This window comes from Odocoileus virginianus, chromosome 6 (genome assembly GCF_023699985.2).
Source record: "Odocoileus virginianus isolate 20LAN1187 ecotype Illinois chromosome 6, Ovbor_1.2, whole genome shotgun sequence".
In the NCBI taxonomy this organism is placed as follows: Eukaryota; Metazoa; Chordata; class Mammalia; order Artiodactyla; family Cervidae; genus Odocoileus; species Odocoileus virginianus.
In genome coordinates, this window is record NC_069679.1 from 19856550 (window position 1) to 19874728 (window position 18179).

The window sequence follows — 18179 nt, forward strand, 5'->3', positions numbered from 1 at the left end:
GTAAAGAATCTGCCTTCAATGCACAGTACCCAGGTTTGATCCCTGAGTCAGGAAGATACCCTGGAGAAGGGAATGGCTATGCACTCCAGTATTCTTGCCTGGAGAATTCCATGGACAGAGGAGCCCAGTGGGCTACAGTCCATGGGGTCGAGGAGTCGGACATGACTGAGCAGCTAACATAGACACACACACACATATATGATACATATGTATATATATAAAAACTGAAAGTTGATTAACTCACTCCAAGTTGTCTAATATAACTGGCAGAGTTGGAGTTAAAATCAAGCCTCACTGATCCTGAAGCTACTTTGCACCAAGGTTTGATTCTTCTCAGTCCTTTCTGATTTTCTAGAGTGCCCTCTGAAAGGGAGACATAATAATGAGAATGAGAATCTTTAGAGAATAGCAAGATAGAATCACCGAGATCGGAATTGTCCTCGGAAACCTGGGGTGTGCATGAGAGCCTCAGTCTACAGAACAGTCACAGAGCAATAGGAAATGGTTAGCAGTGGGGACAGGACCTTAGGTTATCGCCCAGTTTACTTAACAACCCTTTTCCAATCACCATCACCCTCGGATACCGAGAGAACATGGAAAGTGATTGCAGAACTACTAAGAAGTATGGGAATCGGGGGAGGCAATGCTGAGCCTGGATCATGGTAGAAGACTGATTCTGGAAGAAAAGCTCAGAATTCTAAGGTGAAAAGGAACTACTTAAGCAAAAGATAACCCTCAAATTTCCTAAAAGTTAGGGAGCTGTGGGAGGAATAGTAATTCCAAGCCATTCCATTGGAATTGGGATTAAAGGATGAACAATAGGTGCTCTTGTTGAAAACAAATCTTGCTGGAGAAAACCAAGGAAAGAAGATGCTACAAACCATGGCCTCATCTTGTTTGCAGATCCCTTACTGATTGGTCTCCAATGCAGTCTGAACAGGATTTGATCCTTCTAGTGCATTCTTTTCTTATGTGGGTATGGTGACAGTTATTGCTACAAGCAGAAAAGTTTAGTAGGCAGTGTGGTATATATGTCAGACCTATGCCAGAGCTTGTTCTCACGGCAGCTCTGCATATGCATTTCTTGGGTTACATAAATCATTGCTCATCTTTGTCTCATTTTTCTTTTCTGATGCACAAGTCAGCATGTTGAATTCATTGAACTAACTTGTGCATGTGGGCAGGGAGATTGGATTATGAAGTGTGTATTTCAAACAAATTGTGCAAAATGAAGTAACGAGCTAAGGCGCTCAGCCACTTCTTCAGTATTAAGCAAGTATGGAATTAGTAATGAGTAAAAGATTCAGATTTGAGGCCCTGAAAAAAAGTATGTTCATTTTTTTATGTCTTTGATTTGAATACATTTTTAAAACACAGACATTTAAAACAAAGACATTCAAAAACATAAAACATTTTTGAAGAAATTTTTAAGTAAACATGTTAAAGATAACATAACACACCCATATTCCCACCACCTAAAATTGTTAACATTTTGCCACATATTCTTTAAGATTTTATAATTGAAAATGAAATATTGTGGATAAAAATGAAATTTATTTGACATTTGTTGTTGTTGTTCAGTTGCTAAGTTGTGTCTGACTCTTGCAACCCCATGGACTGCAGCAGGCCAGGCTTCCCTGTCCTTCAGTCTCTCTAGAAGTTTCCTCAAACTTATGTCCACTGAGGCAGTGATGCCATCCAACCATCTCATCCTCTGCCACCCTCTTCTCCTTTAGACATACTACCCCCCAAAGTCATTCTCTTCTTCCATCTTTCTAGCGATAACCTCTATCATGAAATTAGTCTCTTTCCAGTCTGCATATAAGTATAAATAGATGTTTACATGCAGGTGCAGGCATCTGTGAACAGTCTTCTGTGGGCACTACTCCCCAACATATACACAAGGTAGCATAACTCACACACAGTAACAATAGTAGTGAACATATGTTGAGTGATTACACTCTGCCTGGAGCAGCACTTTCTCAGTCCTTTCAATGACTCAGCATAGCCCACACTATTGTTATCTCCTTTTCAAGGTGCACAGAGAGGTCACTTGCCCAGGGTCACACAGCTGATAAGTACTGGGGCCGAGAATTAATCCCGCAGTCAGGCTCTGGAGCTGAGCACTTCACCACTAGGCTAGATGGCCTCTTCACGCTGTCACCCTGCAGAATTTGTCACTCTTTTGATATCATGTTTCTGACATCCACAGTTTTCGTTCACAGATGTAGTTTATTCATTTTCACAGTTTTACCGCATTCTGTTAAATGAATATAATATATAAGCATCACTGCACTGTGCTTGGCTTTCCGGATGGCTCAGTGGTAAAGAATCTGCCTGCCAAGGCGGGAGATGCAGAGACTCGGCAAGATCCCCTGGAATAGGCAGTGGCAACTCACTCCAGTATTCTTGCCTGGAGAATTCCACGGCCAGAGGGTCCTGGTGGGCTACAGTCCGTGGGGTCACAAAGAGTCGGACACGACTGAGCACACGCACGACAACATGGTGCTTAAGACCCATAAAATGCAAACAGTGAAAGTTTCTGTCTCACAGGCTTGTTGGGAGAAGTGGCTTAATTCAAATAAAGCAGGTAGAGGAGTACCTAGCATAGAGTACCCACCCTGTAAATGTCAGCTGTTACTGTTTGCTCTTATCATCTATCCTGTATCCTCTTGAACCTGATTATTGGGTTGTTTTCAATTTTTCATTATTGCATATATTGCAACAATGAAAGCCCTGTGTCTAATTATAACATTTTCTTTTGGGTATCTCCCTCGAAGAGGAATTGATAGCTCATAGGGTATGTATGTGTTCAGTTTCACTTGATGCTGCCAAAGCTTGCTGTATACATTCACACACCCTCATACATGTTTTGGGTTCCTATCACCCATTATTGACCTCAATGTTAGTTGACATTCTCTGACTGTTAGCTTTTCCAATCTGATGGTTGAAAAATACTACCTTGTTGAATTGATAAACTGAGTAAAAAATAATGTCATGTTGTGGAATTGGTTTTTTTATAACAACTTTATTGAGATATGATTCACATACTGTAAAATTTATCCCTTTGAAAGTGTTCAATTCAGTGGTTTTCCATATATTCACAAGGATCTGCAATCATCACTGATACCTAGTTTTAGGAGAAACCCCTTATTCGTTAGCAGTCCCTCCCACTTCTCCACTGTCCCCAGCCCCTGGCATTGCTACTCTACTTTATGTTTCTTTTATTTGCCTACTCTGGACATTGCATATAAATGGAATCATATAGTATGTGGGTGTTTGTAGCTGACTTCTTTCATTTATTTTACTGAAATGGATTTTTTTAGGTTCATCCATGATGTAGCTTTCATTCAGCAGTTCATTCCTTAATATGGTCCAGGACTTCTTTCCTTAAAATATTCTGTTGTGTTAATATACTACCATTTGTTTATTCATTTATCAGCTGATGCAAATTTGGACTGTTTCTACTATGGCTGTTTTAAATAATTTTAAATAATGCTGCTATAAAAATTCATATGTATATTTTTTATAGACAAATACTTTCATTTACTTGGATATACATATATTTATATGCCAAGTAGTAGAATTGCTGGGTCATATGCTAACTATGTTTAACATTTTGAAAAGCTGCCAAACTGTTTTCCAATGTGACTGTACCATTCTCTATTTCCATCAGCAGTGTGTAAGGATTCTAATTTCTTCACATCCTCATCTCCAATGCTTGTTATTGTCTTTCTTTTTAATTCTATCCATCCCTAGGGGCTAGGAGTGGTATCTCCTTATGGTTTTGCTTTGTAATTCTCTGAGTGATGATGTTGAGCATCTTTTCATGTGCTTATAAGCCATCTGTCTGTCTTTGGAGAAATGTCTAGTCAAGTATTTTGCCTGTTTTTTAAGTTGGGTGATTTGTCTTTTTATTTGAGTTTGTAAGCTATCCATGTAATCTGAATGTAAGTCCTTTATCAGATACATGACTTACAAATATTTTCCCCATTCTGTAGGTTGTCTTTTGACTTCCTTGATGTGAACTGGTGGATTTTTTTATTGTTTTTTTCTGTGCTGCAAGGTTTGCAGGATCTTAGTTCTCCAACCAGGGATTGAACCCGAGCCCCTGACAGTGAAAGCACCAAGTCCTAACCACTGGACAGCCAGGGAACTCTCTGGTGGATTTTAATATTTGCAGTTTTGTATGTTTCTCCAAAATTTTGGTTTTTCAGATTGTCTTTATCCTGTCTGCTGAGTGGCTCACAAGCCAGATAGCCTTGGGGTGTGCCCTTAGAGTGCAGGGAGTCCATCCAGTGTTCCATAGATCAGAAACTCTTACCTTGGTCACTAAAGCACAGATTTCCCAGGCAGATCTCAGTGAGCTGCTCAGTCAGTGGAGGAAGGTCAGTTTTGATACCCCAGTGGAGATACCCTCACAGAGTCTGAATTTAATCATGAAAAGCCACCCCTTATATTTCAGACTGCTAACTGATTAATTCAACAGCATTTGGATTTCTGTTTAACCTGACCTCTTTCTTCTTTCCTTTTTTTCTCCTCTTTCCCTTTTTTCTCCTCTTTTCTTTTCCTCCTCTCTCCTCCCCACTCCCTGTTTTGATTTCAGATTGAAAATGGCTCAGGAATCAGTCAGCAAGTTAACAGCAGAGAAGAAAGTGGAGACAAAGAAAATCAATCCCACGGCTAGTCTGGTGAGATGCATTTTTCATAACAACCTCAAGATTTTTCATTATAACTGAGGTGCACCCAGGAGTGGGCCTAAATCTAAGGGATAAAACTCAGAGGGATGAGTAGTATACATATTCTCAGTTCCCATCCCAGGATTCCATGTGGTAAGAAGGGACATAGGAGAGGACAGAGTAAGGAGCGAAACCCGGCTTTGTGCTCTTCCAGCAAATTCAAACAGGGTCCTTTCCCAATAAACCAAGTGTAGTCACTTGCCATTTCACACCCTTCTTCATCGCACCTCATGCCGGGATCCCCTTCATCTCAAAGTACCCTTCTCCTGAACTTGTTGAAGCATTTTACCCTCACCAATTCCTTATCCTTGTTAGAGAAAGGGACAGGGAGTAGCCTCTTTTGATAGTTGGTAAAACTGAGATGCAGAAAGATACAGCCTACCTAAGATCACTTCTGAAACGGTTAACAAAAAGCAGAACCAGACTGCTGACTGGTCCCCTGACTGCTCTCCCTAGGATAGAAACTAGCAGACTAGTGTGTCTTCCTAGCCATGAAGGGAAGCTGTCCTCCACAGTCCCACTGGCATTACTGATCACAAGGAATCTCCACGATACAGTGGGAATAGCTGAATGGTTAGGAACCCAAGGTATAGAGGTTCAAGTCCCAGCTTAGCCACTTACTAGTTGTATTTTGCTAGTTGTGAAGTTACTTTGCTTTCTTATTCTTCACTAGTACTTTTGCAAGTTGCTTTAAATCCTTTGAACACCCAAGTGGGGGTATAGTGAGATGATTTCTGTTAACCAACGATGCTGTCCTCCTAACAACCTCATCAGCAGCTCAGCGAATGTTGAGTGAGAAACAGGGAAGTCAGGGCCGTAGGACTTCATCAGGGACAGCCCTGGTTGGCTTACAGAGCTCCTACCTGAATGGAAACATTCTGTGCCCATTTGGTGGCGTATTTGGTACACTCATCTTTATATGGTAGGTCTATATTTTTGGTGGCAGTGGGCTCAACTCAGATTTTTGTCTTCTTCCCTCATTATCCACTGCTCCTTCCCCAGGCCTCTGTCCTCTCATTTCTAGGGCATTTGGTACAACTCTATTCAGCATCATAGATCAACATTTGAGAAACATATCAAAATTTGAGAAAGGTGAAAATTTAGAAAAAAGGAATAATAATTAACTCAACTTTTGTCTCAAATAACAGAAGGAAAGACTGCGTCAGAAGGAAGCCAGTGTGAGCACCAACTAACACAGAGATGTGGGAAAGCAATGATGGTGAGGCATAGTACCCGCATGATCCTCTGTAACACCAATACTACAAGAAGTCTTCAAAAGATACGTCACTCAATGTTTATTTTGCTCATCTCTTTCTGAGCACCCTGTGCCTTCTTAAAGAAGCCCCTTGTTAAGCCATAGGAACAACGAAATGCTGCTGAAGAAATATTTGAGAACTTCCAGAAGTCCAAAGTTTGCTCTGCTACAAGACCAGAGAATTACCAAGATTTTTGAGTTTTTCTTCTTCTTCTTTTTTTTTAAATCAGAGACCTCAAGCTTTCTAACCCAGGCATGATATATGTAAACTTGTGACAGAAGAAGAGATGAATTTTTTGTGACAGCTGCCTTGAGCAAGTTCAAGCCTTGATCTTTACAATAATCAAGCCTGCTGGTTTGATTATTGATCTTAATTTTGATTCTATTGCAGCAAGATCCTGAAGCACCCTTCTTGCCAAAAATGTTGAGACTTACCAGAATTATTTTAAGAGGCCCAAGACTGTATGCCCCACACTCAAGAAATGGTTATTTTTTCATTGTTTTTCATGTGCTAGAAAGAACAGAAAATGGATTTGTACATGGATGGAGAAGGGGGTTAAATAGTCATAAACTTCTTTCTGGAGAATAAATTATAATACAGGTCGTTGGCATCAGCCATTTAGCAAGACCCATTCTTCCGTTTTCATATCAGTTCATTGAGGTTTCCCAGGCCACTAGGAATTCTCTACCCTTTCTTAAAAAAAAAGAAAAAAAAACAACTATGATAACTGAGCAGCAACTTGGGGTCAAAGCATCTGCTTTGATGAGTGACCCAGTATCAGTCAGAGTACCTTTCACACCTCAGATCATCTATGAGTGGATCCACCATGTTGACCTGCTGCTAAGCTGTGTACACCATGTTCCGGGACTGGATATGGCTGGACCTCTCCCACGCACCCCAGGAGGCAGTGTCTACACAAGAGAGAAAATGCTGCTTGCAGCTAGTTATCATGACCTGGACTGACAGACATGTGACCTATGGTTGAAGCAGGAGGGGTTAATGTCCCAAAAAGAGAGAGTAGAAAAAAAAGTTCTTTACATCAAAATGGGAAGAGGGTGATTACATTGATAATGAATTTTGAGTTCAATAGGCAGTTTTTTCTGACCCTGGAAGCCTGTGTGATTACTGCCTCTAGAGTCACAGGAAAACCACCTTGGACCTCTCTCCTGACATTGTTTCCTTAAACCACTCTCCTATGCTGTGAGAGGAGAAGAGAGGAGACTTGGGGTGAACTGAAGTAAGGATCAAAGCCTATCAGGTTTCAGTCTTGAAAGGAGAGAGGTCCAAGCTTTCTCCTCCCAACTGATGGAAGACCATCTAGAGAAGAGCAGAAACCTTAAAACCCTTCCCCATCTGCTGGTCATGTGTGAGCTGCCCCTTGCCCCAGCATCTTGCCAGAATCGCTCAACTGGCCAAGTACCTGAGTGTCTCCCCAGGACCTGCCTGCTGGTTATCAGCCCCCACGGGGACCCCATAATAGATACAACCAATTAAAGCAGCACCATATCCTAATACAGTGCCCAGGAATGCAGTCAGGATCAAATCTAGTGACAAAGCCATATTCCCGCAGGTGCTAACCACTCTTTCTAATAATTAAAAAAAAGGGGGGGATATAATAACATGGTTTTTTTTTTTTCCAAAAAAAATAAAAGAATGAGACAAGCAAAACAGAAGAGCTGGTAAGAACTTACATGACTAATAGTAGTTGCTTGTGAGCAAGCCTTTCATACTGCTTTCTTAGATTGTTTTTCTCTTCATTTTCACTTAATGGTGAGGACCTAAGAAATTCCTCAATTTGAAACAAATCTTGCTTACAGCTACCCTATGCTCTGTGACAGTCCTTCTGGTATTATCAGACAAAAGAAAAAGGACCTGTTTTACCCATGCTCAAGTTGGATTTGATTCTAGTGGACAGACCAGAAATTGGCAGTAAAATAAAACCTTTTCTAAAGAGCAAAGTTTGCCTACCTCTGTTGGGAAAACCTAGTGAGTGCAATGTACCATTAGTGTGTGAAGACACCATGGCAGGATCCCAATGATTCTCACCCAATTTGCATCCTGCATTAGTTATCTGGACACCCCTCCCAAGTCCATACATGGACTTCAGTGTGACGGTGCCCTCATTCGTAACTTGACCTGATGCTTGGTAAAAGTTCACAAGACTTTGTCTAAGGTGGACCATCTAAAACAACCTAGAGGCCCCGAGAGAATGACCCATCCAAAATGCAGCTGAGATTGTGTTAACTACACATGAGTAAGCAGTTGGGGTACACTTAGCAGCTTGGGCATGTCTGGCTGTTCTTAGCACAGCCCTGCCTGCATAAAAGGGACAGTGGCCAGTACTTCTACTCTGCGTCTACCCAGACATATTTGACTTACTAGTCAGATTCAGAGAAATACCTTAACTTATAACAACATCATCTCTGCCTAGTTAAGATTCATTAAAGCTGAGGGCACAGTGGATAGCAATTCAGATTCTTGCATAACCTGCATAATCATCGAGCACACAAGTATATCATATATGACGTAAAAGCATTATATAAACATGTTAGGTAAAGAACAGGCCTATGAAGTATTGAGGATCAAGTGAGGAGGGGGGGTGCTATATGGCTTTTTAACCCAAGAAGAGGCAGTTTATGGGCAGAGGCATGTTAAAAAAAAAAAAGGGAAAAGGTAGCCAACAAGAAATGAATGGAAATGAATGGAAATGAATGATATGATGATAGTCAAGGCCCAGGAATCACAGGTGATAGACCTGCTGCTCAGAAGTTACCTTTTGAATCTTTGGGTTGATGTCTATGAAATCTCTTTAAACATTCATTGCAACTACCCAGGAACTATGAAGAAAAAAGTCTGAAATTTGAGAAGTACAATAAAGAGATCCAGTCATGCTCTTCCGTCTTCAAATGTTTTAGCCAAAACAGTGGGCAGCATGATGAGAAACTGAATGCCAGGTTGGACTCCAGCCTCCAGTCCTCTTTTCGTCCCGGTGAGAATAGTAGAAGCTGCACACCTGCTCAGCTGCTCTGATGCACCTCCTTTTCTCATAAATACCGTAAGGAAAGGCATTTCCCTAAAAGCTCATATGCTGTTGGTGGAGATTAAAGGAAGGAATAACTCTTTGGTGGTATTCAGCAAGGTGAAGAAGTCATTGGTACAATCCTTCCAAGACTGTGATCAGATGTATCAAAAGATATGTAAGTGTATTTTTGATAAAGGTTTGCTTGTTGGACTGGGATTGCACATCTCTCTCTCTCGATTATACCACCTACATGGGGAAATTTTAATTTTACTTCTTTGTTGGACATCATATATTTCTATTTCATTCTTGCCTGTGTCACTGACATAGATCGTTGCACACAGCAGGCAGCACCTAGTCAGCCAGAATATGAAAGGGAATTAGCAGTGCAGACCAGTGAGCTCTTTCCCAGTAACCAGACTGTAACACTTACATGGGAACTTTATTCCCTGATATTCTAAATTGGTCTGTTTTGTAGTACTGCCGCCCTTGCCAAACAAAAATAAAACCAATTTGGAGCTTTCTGTGTGAAGAGGAAGGAAGAAGTCAATAAAACATAGCTTTCCCCCTCAAAATAACTGATGCAAATATCAAATATCCCATTCTATAATTAGGGTAAATAGTCTAAAACTTGCTAACAAGGACTCTCCACTAGATTTGAGTTTCATTTTTCTTTGATCTTGCCCATTCTCATCATTTTAAAACAAAAAGACCAAACAGTAGAAGGGGAAAAGAAGCATCAGAGATTTGGAAGTTGACAAATTAATTAGTTCCTGAATCACAAAAGAAGGACATATTGTGAAACCCAGTGTTGTAGAGGTCCTAAGCATATAAGAATCTGAACAGCTGTGAGGGCTGATGAGTGTGGACAAAGCAAACGCTCTTAACTGCCCACTTGAGACTTCAGCCTAAACCAGGCAATTTTCAGAGTGGATTTAAGAGAGTGAAGTGTTGCTCTGAACAATTTATTTTTGGAAAAATCACATACAAAGAGAAGTGGTATGTAGAGAAAGAAGTGTTAAACAATTAAAATTTCCTTTCTCTGATTCTTTTGTAAGAGCAGTTCATAAATGGATGGACCATCCAGAAAACCATGAATACCACACTTCATTTATCAGGTTTTTACTGTAGAAACACAGCTAAAGAGAGTGGACTGAATAAAGAAATGGACTTTCATTCATGTCAGCTACTTTGTTATCATAAAGAAATCTACAAGAGAAACAAGTCTGTGCAGACAAGTCTACAGTATTTGAAATGAATGGCTAGTTTTTAACTTTTCCAAAATGTAAATAACTCAGTTGATCATATTTCCATTTTCCAGCTATGGAGAGAAACAGTCTGGCTGGTTGGAACCTTGTCTGTTATTGGTGCAGAAGTCACTTAAAGGCACCTTTTGGCACAGACCTCAGCGGTCTGGCTCCCTGCGACTCACATAATTGTATTTATAACTCCATTAGTGATTGAATCCAGGCATCTCTGGGCTCACTTACATCGCTGTATGTGACTCGGAGGCTCATTTTGTGTCATTTCTGCAAACACGTCAGTTGTTGACACCTTGTTAGAGGCACTGAAATTGAGTTTCACAGTTCTTCATTTCCCCTCCCAGGGAGCGGGCAATCTATCAGACCCTCCCAGATCAGTGCTTTGCTAGGAAGTAGTGAATTCCAGAGTATTAACATGTCTTTAATAAAACTACATATAAGTAGTTTTATTTCTTCCAAGACCCTTAATCAACACTGTGATATAAACTTAGCATTTGGGAAATTTTTGTAGTTGACAGCTGACTTGGAAATGTGAAGATAGGAAAGTGTCAGCAAGATGTCTCAGTTTCTTAAGGTGCCCATGAGGTTTCTACCAATGAAGAGATTAGCGGGGCAAGTCAAGCCTCATCTGGTAGGTCAGACTGTCCTCACTGGTGCTTCTGGATTCATTTCCTCTCCACCCCCAGCTCCTCTCTCAGTCATCCTGGTGATAAACAGTAACACAGAGGACCTTCTTCTCGTCCTCCCTTCTCTGATATGTTGGTTCACTTTAGTCAGAGCTCAAACTCATTCTTGCGTATTATGTCTCTGGAGTACTTGTTCATGAATATCTTTTTCACGCTATCATCTGGGAAAGACTGGTTTAATCTCAAGTTTTTATATAGAGTGGTGGCTAAAGCCATTAATTTATTTACATTCCATCTCATATAACTTTCTATTTTTTAATATTTTCTTAAATATACTAAGAATCTCCATTGTATCTCCTTTTCTGAAAGCTTATTCATAGACTTCTGTGGGCTGGTTTGTTGTTTTTTGTTTTTTTTTTAATGCTTTGTGTGAAATTCAGTAGCACTGGGTGAGCAAAATGCAAATGAGCCCAATTTCCCACAGCAACTTGGCCTTCTTCTCCATGGAATAAACAACCTTCTACCACCCTTAAGCTGTTTTGTAGGCTGTTTGCCTAAATTCTACCCGTGCAGACACCAAAGGGTTCTTCTGTCTTTGAAGCTGTAAGAATGTCTTAAAAGAGAATGAGTACTTCTCCCCATATATAGTGTGAGCTGGCAGTGTGTTATACTTAGTATATCAAGTAAGAAATCTAATGTTTTCAGGCATGCATTCCCAGAGGTCTGTCAACATCTTTGGCAAAATTATACATGCTTTCCTTCCCTGTTCTCTTCTCAGACTTGCTTCCACTCTTGTCTAATGAAACAAATGTATTTTTGTTTATTCATATGGGTCAGCTTTCCAGAAGGAGAGGCTAGTCCCATGGACCACTGAGTATAAAGGAAGTTACCCTCCACTGCCCCATGACATTGTTGATAGGTGTGTTTAGGAATGCACAACTTTCTGGGATCTCTTGGGATGGATTTTTGAATTCCAGGTTTCCATGAAGTATATAAAATTGTATACATAGCATACAAAGATTATATTGTTCTCCTCCGTAAGAGATTAAGAGCTTTATAATCTATACATCTTAGATAGATTTCAGTGAACTATAAGTAGCTCATTTTTCCCCCTTTGTTCTTGTCTACTTGTTCCTATCTAAAATCTTATTCCTTTACATCTGACCACCAAGGCATGAAGTGTCAACCCACTCAGATTGCCCCCTGCATAATCCTCTAAAGATGTCCATTTCCTTCAGAAACAAATGCATGGGTAAGAGGGGAAAGTCTAGTGGCCATTCTCTTAGCCCAGGGTGGCACACAAGGGATTTTGAGCTAAGTCTATGCCAAATATTAATTTTACAATTCTTTAATTTCTCAAAATACAAATAATGTGACCCTACTGTTAGTAGGATGTAGAATCTTTGAAGAACATAAGCATTAAGGGGACTTCTCTTTAAAGAAACAATCGAAGATATTCCTCAAAAGAAATTTTTAAAATTAGAAATTGAATAATTTTTAAGATTCCTTGGAGAAAACATGTCATTGATTCATCATAGTCTTGTCCTTTTCGTTGAGTTTTAATTTAGACTAGCATGGGAAGCAGAGTGCCCCTGGACTTTGATTTAGGGGATCGTGCTTTGGCCTGAAGAGTCAGTACTGGCCTGCATGCCCAGAACCCAAATGAAGTCTGTCAGTGTCCTAATGAGAATCAGGCCTAACAGAAATGTAAATTATTTCAAGACCTTTGGGGTTTAATTTTCTTAGCAAACACCCTCAATCCTGTTTCCTAAAATTAATTTGATCCTTGCAGTTATGTGTCTTCATTTCGCCTTATGAGAGTGCAAGCAATGGATGATGGAGAAAAATAGACAGTAGAAAAGGAAAATTTGAACAAGGTCAGGGTGTAATGTTTTGCTGATATAATGCATTGTTAGGGAGCTGGTGACTGTTGCCATGGTTGTATTGTGGGCAGTCTTTCAACCGAGGCTCAGGGCATATGCATGAGGGCAGTGGGTGCCCGGTGTCTCGTATTGGTCCACACTTGACGGTGTGCTGGAAAAGCAGATACATACCAGTGGACTGGCCTGTGCTTGCTGAAATAACTCCATTGAATATCAGATTAATTTCCATGGGATCAGTTGTCCATGAACCCTCCTGTTTCCTCTCTGCCTGTTTAAAATTCATTTTGGCATCAAGCTTCATTTCATTTTTCTCCTTTTAGTACTTCTGCATCGCCTCCCTTTCCTTCACATCCCACAGTGACATTTGCCTCCCTTTACTGTTTGTCCAGGACCCGGCTTTCTCTCCCTCTTTCCCCCACAGACAGACACGGAAGTGCCCCTGCGCCCTCACCCCCTCGTCCCACACCCACGCTCCATCCCTCCATCCCCCAGCCCTGTGGACTGGGAGCTCGCTGTCACCCAGAGAGACACAGCCTTGTGACTGCTGCTTGTTAGTGTCAGCACCACCTCATCACTTAAGCAAAGAGGGAAAAATCCATAAAAGAGATGGAGAATACATTTCTTTTTTTATTATTATTCTACTTTATTTTAAGAAGCTTGAGGAGAGGGGTGGTTCCAGTCCTTCTCAGTTTCCCAGAGAGTTTTCCTTTAAAGCTGTCTAATGAAGGACCATTCTTTTGATAAGTGTATAAATCAGTCCAGGTCACCAGCTATGAGGCGTAAGACTCGAGTGTTGAATCTGTGCTGCTGGACAAAGTGACTGAATTCTGTGCAAATATTTTGAATCACAGGCTTTTTATTGCCCCTCAGTTCTTACTACTACTCATGATTCAGACATCTTCATGAAGCTGGGTCAGGATGTTGACAATTTGTGGTTATTTTCAGATCAGCAGTAACTGTTACCCTCTTGAAAGCACTTAAAAAGAAAGTTTAAGCACATCTTAAATATTCAACCATTTGACCTAGAAACAAGTTGACTTCTCTGTTTAATTATTAGACCAATCTGTAGATGTAATCTTAAAGGATTTTTTATGCAATAATGACAGTTTGAGAAATGAGAAGGCACTTTAAAGACATGAACCCTTACATTACATACTCGTGGATATTTTTTAATGTAATAAGCTAATTGGATTCAGGTATTTTTTTCCCTTTAAATTTTTAAAAATATGTATTTCTAATTTGTTTGCATATTTAATTTTGTCAAAACTGAGAAATGCTCGCTAGTTGAACTTGTAAATGTTATTTGCAAACCAAATGAAGTATTTATTTTTAAAAAGAAAAGGCGAAGGAATCAATACTGATGTGTACATAATGAATATATGTGTGTGTGTGTGTGTGTGTGTGTGTATTTTTCCTTCTTGACATTACTTGGTCCCCACATCAATTGTATTTTTGTACATAATATATATATATTGGTTAGAAAATGTAGATTGTCTATTCAAAGACATCTATCTCTGATAGATTATATTTATCCTACTGTTGATACCTCTGTTAATTTGTTTTAAGAGATAGAATTCTATTTTTTTGGAACTTGCAGGGAACTGCATTCATGGCTTCCAATTGTAAATATGCTAAGGGTATTTTAATAAATTTTGGTTTCATGTCTGTCTGGTGTGCAGTACAGATCTGTTTCCAAGAGGCATTTAAGATAGTATCCCAACAGTACTCTAATGTGGAGAATAATGCATTTCTAACTTGCATTATTGCTTAAGGGCAGCATTACTGCTGAACTACAAAAGCTGGATCTCGGTAAGTCCATCATTCGCATTTTCTTCTTTCTCCTCTGTTCTCCACACCAACAGTGGGAAATCTGGGTAGGCAATCAAGGCTAACACCAAACAGACAAACCCAGCCAACCGTGGTCTCAACTGTATGGACCTGAAAGCAATTCTACTTGAACATAAATTGCCCAAGGTTGGATGTGGGGTGGAGAACCACAAGGATTGGCAACTTTGTGTTATGAATTGGTAGAGTATGGAAACAGAACAGAAATATAATTGTATTTTAACACTAAACACAACATTCAAATTCTTTTCAGGCAGATGATAAGATAAATGCAGGTATTTATGAAAAAACTAAAAGACTTTCAGCAAAACACTGCTCTGTGAAATAGAAGAGCAATCTGTGTGATTGCATGTTTAACTGATTCATTTGTTCAGTATACCTGAATGCCATGCACTCTTGAGTTCTAGAAGTTTGTTGAAATATGCCCTAATGGGTTTAATGAACACACATAGTTGTCATCTGGGGAGACATTTTATCACTAGGAGAGCTTTAAAATCAGAGTCATAGAGCTGCAAAAATCTTCGGACACTGGATAAAAATCTCCATTTCACAGAGTTGAAAACCACTGTAATTCAAGGGACTTGTTGAAAGTTATACTCAGCATTAGTAAATACATCAAGACCAGAATCCACATCTCTTGACCCTAAGGCCAAAGCCCTTCCCACTACTCAACTCATTCATCACATTAAGTTCTTTTCTTCAAAAAACCCCATTATGGAGAAACGTTCTAGAGCTGTTGTTTGGAAAGTAGGGTTCAAATGCTCCTAAGGGTTTGGAGAAACCATTATTAAAGTTGTACCCTGAATTAAAGCACTTAGTTGAGGGTGGAGACTTCTGTATCATAAAGACCTAGGAAAAATATTCCACCTTAGGAAGAATCGCCTCTGATTTACTGAGATTTACTCTTCCTTGCAGAGCATAATGGTACCTGTTGAATTTTTAAGTATGCATTTCTGCCTATTCTTTAAATAGTCCAGGTATGCCAATGGTCCAACAGGCCATAAATTCCTAAGAATAAATATTCCCCTTTAGAGTCTAGCTGTCTACTTTCACCTGGATATGATGTATTCATGGAAATAAGACTTTAATGTTGGCCTGCACCAGTCATGCCTGCTTGTATGCCTCTAAGTCTTCTCCAGGTAATGTTTGCTTTATGCCCATCATTGTGTGAGGATGAAAGGTAAGATAAGGTAACTTTATAGTTATCAACTGCTGTGTAACAAAATACCCCCAAATTCAGTGTTAATAAACCATAATCACTTATTTTTCCTGGTTCTTGTTAGTTTGAAAAGAACTCACCTGGACAGTTCGCACTTGGAATCTCATATTGTTTTAGTGCTGTATCCATCGGGTCTGCAGTCATCTGGATGGCTGCAACATAAGCCTGCAAGGTGGCTGACTCACTTGGCTGGCAAACTGTTGGTGGCTCTAGGCTGGGGGCCTCAGGGCCTCTGTCTCTACAAGTCTGCTTGAAGGTCCAAGGTGAAATATGTGGTACTTATTTTGACCAAGGCTTTCAAGTTACTTTCATTGTATTCTATTGATTGAGGCATTTATGAAGTTCTTCCCATGGAATGGACAAAAAGGACTCACCTCCTGATGGAGGAATGTCAAAACAATACTATAGGAAGAGCTTGTGAGATAAGAAATGCATACAACCATTTTTGGGTAATGCAGTTCGTCTCAGTAAGTTGCCCTGTTCTTTCCGTTTGGTTTTGTTCCTATTTTTGTTGTAAAATTAAATTTTAGATTGTTTTCAAAATTGTCCCTACTTGTCTTCCCCAAATCTCTCTGCCGGCGTATCACAGCACAGAAATGTCTTGTCTTGTTCCTCTGAACGCAGGCATGCTTTCCCATTATTATTGAAGTAGAGTTGATTTACAATATCATGTTAGTTTCAGGTGTGCAGCATAGTGATTCAGTATTTTTGTAGATTATATTCCACTGTAGATTAGTAGATAATGTGCTACACCTTAAATCCCTGTTGCGTATCTATTTTAAATTTTTTAGAATACGTATTTATTTGGCCGTGTGAGGCCTTAGTTGCAGATCTTTGTTGTGTCATGTGGGATCTCTTGCTGCGGTGCCTGCACTCTTTAGTTGTGACCCACAGGCTTAGCTGCTCCATGGCATGTGGGACCTTCGTTTGCCAATTAGGGATCAAATCCACACCCCCGAATTGGAAGGCAGATTCTTAGCCACTGGACAACCACTTATCTATTTTATATGCAATAGTTTATATTTATCAATTCCATGACCCTAATTTGTCCCTCTCCCACCTTCCTTCTCTTTGCAACCACAAGTTTGTTTTCTATGCCGGTGAGTCTGTTTCTCTTTTGTGTATACATTTATTTTGTATTCTTTTTTAGATTTCACATAAAGTTACATCATACGATATTTGTCTTTCTCTGTTGGACTTACTTCACTAAGCATAATATTCTCTAGGTCCATCTACGTTGCTGCAAATGGTAATATTTCATTCTTTTTATGGCTGAATAATATTCCATTATGTGAAATATTTTTTAACCCAGTCATGTGTTGATGGGTTGCTTCCATGTCTTGACTATTGTAAATAGTGCTGCTAGGAACATTGGAATGCATGTGTTATATATCATTTCAAATTAGAGTTTTCATTTTTTCCAGATATATACCCAGGAGTGGAATAGATGGATCATAAGGTAGTTCTATTTTAGTTTTTTAAGGAACCTCCATATTGTTTTCCATAGTAGCTGTACCAATTTACATTCTTACCCACAGTGTACAAGGGTTCCCTCTCCTCCACATCCTCCCCAGCATTTGTTATTTGCAGACTTTTTGATGACAACTATTCAGGCCAGTTTGAGGTGTTATGTCACTGTTAATTTGCACTTCTCTTGTAATTAGCAATATCTAGCATTTTTTCATGTACCTACTGATCATGTGTATGTCTTTTTTGAAAAAATGTCTATTCAAGTTTATCTCCATTTTTTAATTGTAATTGTTTTTAATATTCAGTTTGTGAGCTGTCTGTATATTTGGGGTATTAAGTTCTTGTCAGTCATATCATTTGCAAACATTTTATCCCATTCCATAGGTTGTATTTTCCTTTTTCAAAGGCTTCCTTTGCTGTGCAAAATCTTTTGATTAGGTTATATTTGTTTATTTTGCTTTTATTTCCTTTGCCTTGGGAGACTGATCCAAGAAAATATTGCTGCAATTTATGTCAAAGAGGCTTAGCCTATGTTCTCTTTCAGGAGTTTTATGGTTTCAGGTCTTCCATTTATTTAAACCATTTTGAGTTTATTTTTGTATATGGTGTAGGGAAATGTTTTAATTTTATTGTTTTACATGTGGCATTCAGTTTTCCCAACACCACTTGTTGAAGACACTTGTCTTTACCCCATTAAACAGTCTTGCCTCCTTTGTCTTAGATTAATTGACCATAGGTGCATGGGTTTATTTCTGTGGTGCTCTGTTCCACTGATACATGTGTCTGGTTTTGTGCCGATACCATACTATTCTGATTACTGCAGATTTGTAGTATAAAGCCTAGAAGGATTAAACTCGAGC

At 39.5% G+C, this 18179-nt stretch overlaps 1 protein-coding gene across 7 annotated transcripts in view; it reads left to right on the top strand.

Annotated features, from left to right (window-relative positions):
- FMN1 (formin 1) overlaps positions 1-14450 on the top strand; it is a 475676-nt gene extending 461226 nt beyond the window's left edge. For all 7 annotated transcript variants that reach the window (XM_020913638.2, XM_070468949.1, XM_020913647.2 and 4 more), the window contains 2 exons: positions 4607-4691; positions 5888-14450. In XM_020913638.2, the coding sequence (XP_020769297.2) occupies positions 4607-4691; positions 5888-5932 (130 nt within the window). In that variant the 3' untranslated portion in view covers positions 5933-14450. The remainder of the gene's footprint in view (positions 1-4606; positions 4692-5887) is intronic.
- Positions 14451-18179: the final 3729 nt, after the last annotated feature.